General features: G+C 30.8%; 3 protein-coding genes across 3 annotated transcripts; all 3 read left to right on the top strand.

Moving 5' to 3' along the window:
* The first annotated feature begins 884 nt into the window (after positions 1 to 884).
* Positions 885 to 1,496, top strand: LOC145007210 (uncharacterized). Its single transcript, XM_078966186.1, has one exon. The coding sequence runs from the start codon at positions 885 to 887 to the stop codon at positions 1,494 to 1,496; it is 612 nt and encodes a 203-aa protein (XP_078822312.1).
* Positions 1,497 to 1,534: 38 nt separating this feature from the next.
* LOC145007209 (uncharacterized) lies at positions 1,535 to 2,491 on the top strand. Its single transcript, XM_078966185.1, has 2 exons — positions 1,535 to 1,569; positions 1,672 to 2,491. Exons 1-2 carry the CDS (start codon positions 1,535 to 1,537, stop codon positions 2,489 to 2,491), a joined length of 855 nt encoding a protein of 284 aa, XP_078822311.1.
* A 126-nt stretch (positions 2,492 to 2,617) lies between these two features.
* LOC145007207 (uncharacterized) lies at positions 2,618 to 3,181 on the top strand. Its single transcript, XM_078966184.1, has 2 exons — positions 2,618 to 3,013; positions 3,170 to 3,181. The coding sequence occupies exons 1-2, from the start codon at positions 2,618 to 2,620 to the stop codon at positions 3,179 to 3,181; spliced, it is 408 nt and encodes a 135-aa protein (XP_078822310.1).
* The last annotated feature ends 421 nt before the right edge of the window (positions 3,182 to 3,602 follow it).

Here is a 3,602-nt window from a genome sequence, read left to right as displayed (position 1 = left end):
CCCCCCCCCCCCAAATCTCTTTTCATTTTTTGCCATATTATAAGCCCAATGATAGAAAAATTAGCCTACATCCATTAATTAACATTGTTTGAGCCCCTGACACTTTTAAACAACAATTATTTTATATATTATACAAATAATAAAATGAGTTAAGACATGAGAATTATGAGGGCCCATCCCCATATCTATTTTACAATCACTATCTCACCATATATATATATATATATATATATATATATATATATATATATATATATATATATATATATATATATAATTGGATATTAGATATGATCTTATGAATCAATATCCACACCAAAATACCCTATTTGTTTAATAAAAAAAAATCAACTTTCAATCACAACTATTGTTATTTATCAGAGTGGTTAAATTTGTTTTTCGGCAACACTGTTACATTGATTTCAGTTATTTAATTAAGTAGGTAAATTTTATTTTTTAATGCATGTTTTATTTAGTGTTATTTGTAATTAATAATTTAATTATGATTTTATAATTTGGTTTATTATAATTATAGATTTATAGGATAAATAATGAGCAAGAAAAGAACTATCGATTCTTTTTTCAAACGAACAGAGGATGTGCATGACCCACAATTGCATCCGGTTAGTGATAATATTGAAGAAGATGTTCAAAATACACACCCACAACCTGATTGGAATAGTAACATTGAATAGCCCAATAATATTGAACATGAAAAAAATAATATGTTAGAATCTTTGATTCATGATCCAGGAGAACGACCTTCAATCTTAAGCTATCCAAGTAACCAGTGTGATGAGATTAGACGATTATATATTAAACTTGGACCATACCAATTACAAAAAACAAAGTATCCATTCAGTCCTAGTGGTCCAAGAGGATCTATGCGCAGTTTTCAACAAGATTGGTTCAAGAATTTTTGGTGGCTGGAATATTCTGAGAAAAAATATGCTGCATTTTGCCTCCCTTGCTTCCTTTTCAATAAAAAACCTATTGGTAAATTTGGGTCAGATACATTTACCATATCTGGTTTTAATAAATGGAAAAAGGTAAATTGCGGTAAAGATTGTGCTTTCATTGTACATGAAGGTAAGAGTCCATCCTCAGCGCATAACTTTTCTGTTAGCTTCTATGAAGATCTAAAAAACCAATTATGTCACATAGAGAATGTGATAGAGAAGCAAATGACTCAACAGGTTATGGACAATAGACTACGCCTTAAAGTTTCTATTGACGCCATTAAATGGCTCACGTTTCAAGGATGTACTTTAAGAGGTCATGATGAACGACCTTACTCAAGAAATCAAGGGAATTTTCTTGAATTAATAGAGTTCCTTGCTTCTTATAACAAGACTGTTGCTGATGTTGTGTTAGAAAATGCTCCTCAAAATGCAAAGTACACATCACTAGATATCCAAAAAGAAATTTTACATGTTTTAGCTACAAATGTACAAAAAGCAATTCGTGATGAATCGAAATGTCAAAATTTTGTTTAATAGTTGATGAGTCTCAAGATGAATCTAAGAAAGAGCAAATGGCTATTGTCGTGAGATTTATTGACCAAGATGGGTATGTCAAAGAAAGATTTTTGGACTTAATTCATGTTAAAGATACGACTTCATTGACCTTGAAAAATGAGATATTATGTTCTTGATCTTATCATAAACTTAGTGTTCAAGATATTCGGGGTCAAGGATATGATGGGGCTAGTAACATGCATGGAGAATGGAATGGATTGCAAGCTTTATTATTCAAGGAATGTCCATATGATTATTATATACATTGTTTTGCACATCAACTACAATTGGCTCTAGTTGCAGCATCTAAAGATGTGACTAAGGTACATAACTTCTTTAAAACCTTAAACTTTGTAGTTAATGTCATATCTTCTTCTTTCAAACGTAATGATCAATTGCAAGATGCTCAAATTGCTGAAATTTCTCATTTAACTAAGGTTGGAGATATTGAGAGTGGAAAAGGCATAAATCAAATACAAATATTGCAGAGGCCTGGAGATACTAGGTGGAGCTCTCATTTGAAATCAATATGCACTTTGATGAGATTGTTTGGTCCATCTTGTATAGTATTGATTGACATTGCTATAAAAGGTTCTACATCTTTTCAAAGAGGTGATGCGGCATATGCACTTACACATGCCTTATCATTCGATTTTGTCATTGTTATGCACATGATGAAAGAAATAATGGGGATAACTGACAAGCTTTGCCAAACTTTACAAAAAAAATCTATTGATATTGTTAATGCTCTATCCTTGGTTTCTACAACAAAAATATTGATTCAAAAGTTGAGAGATGAAGGTTGGCAATCGCTTTTGGACCAAGTGGTTTCTTTTTGTAAGAAAAATAGCATTCTTGTCCCTAACATGAATGAAACTTATAGATATGTAATTCGCCAACGTCGTGAAAAAGACAATATAACCACAGAGCATCACTACCGAGTTGAAGTATTCATCGCTGCTATTGATAATTAATTGCAAGAGTTAAACTCTAGATTTAATGAGTCAGCAACAGAGCTTCTCCATCTTAGCATTATGCTAGATCCAAGAAAATCCTTAAATGTTGAGGATATATGTAGATTGGCAACATCATATTATCTTATGGACTTTACCGAGCACGAAAGGAATTTGTTGAAACTTGAGTTACAACATTATGAACTAGATGTGCAAAATCACCCACAATTGAAAAATTCTTCTACAATTTCTGAGTTGTGTAGTGGCCTACATGAAACAGGAAAATCAGGTACTTATCATTTGCTTGATAGATTGATTTGTCTTATATTGACTCTCTCTGTTTCTACTGTGACATCAGAAAGAGCATTTTCAGCAATGAAAATTGTGAAAACACGAATTCGAAATACCATGAATGATGATTTTCTTAAAAGTTGTTTGCTTGTTAACATCGAGAGAGACATTGCTGATACATTTCCTACGGATGATATTATAGATGATTTCTATTCCATTAAACAAAGACGAGCACAACTTAAAGTACATAAGGTACTACTTCTTTATGTTATATATATATATATATATATATATATATATATATATATATATATATATATATATATATATATATATATATATATATATTAATTTTGTAAAATGAACCATATGTATCTATGCTATAATTACTTATTTTAATACTTGCAGGTTAATGGATGAATATGAGTCGATGCTTTTAGTTAGTTGACAACGTTTGAAGATTCAGGCTAATGGAGACAAAATTTTAATTCTTTGTCATTTTTTTTAAAAAAAAATTAGATTTATTACTTTATGCGGGTATAGCATTATATTTTAATATGTTATTATGATGTAAGCCCCTTTAATCTTAAATCTTGGCTCCGCCCCTAAAAATAACTATTGTTATAATCGTGACCGAGATACGGAAAATATTGGTGGGAATGAATAGTCCTCAAATGAATATGGTAATTGGTAATGGCCGACAAACTAGATAAACGTAAGTAAAGAAATATCAGGCAAACAATCGAATGAGAAACGAGTAACATGGTTTGTTAGCCCAGGACCATCATGATAATTTAAGTAACAAATATCAACCACCAAAATATGTGATGGTTAGAAAATG

Source organism: Lactuca saligna, chromosome 7, assembly GCF_052625555.1.
Source record: "Lactuca saligna cultivar CGN05327 chromosome 7, ASM5262555v1, whole genome shotgun sequence".
Taxonomy (NCBI): Eukaryota; Viridiplantae; Streptophyta; class Magnoliopsida; order Asterales; family Asteraceae; genus Lactuca; species Lactuca saligna.
The sequence above is the reverse complement of the archived record's forward strand: the minus strand, read 5'-3'. Positions and strand labels throughout refer to the sequence as shown.

Excerpts from the sequence above, each read along its gene's own strand:
- LOC145007209 (XM_078966185.1), top strand. The coding sequence starts at position 1,535 with ATGGCTATTGTCGTGAGATTTATTGACCAAGATGG. Across the intron at positions 1,570-1,671 it reads AGATTTATTGACCAAGATGG|TGTTCAAGATATTCGGGGTC; the intron begins GTATGTCAAAGA and ends TCATAAACTTAG.
- LOC145007207 (XM_078966184.1), top strand. The coding sequence starts at position 2,618 with ATGGACTTTACCGAGCACGAAAGGAATTTGTTGAAACTTGAGTTACAA.
- LOC145007210 (XM_078966186.1), top strand. The coding sequence starts at position 885 with ATGCGCAGTTTTCAACAAGATTGGTTCAAGAATTTTTGGTGGCTGGAA.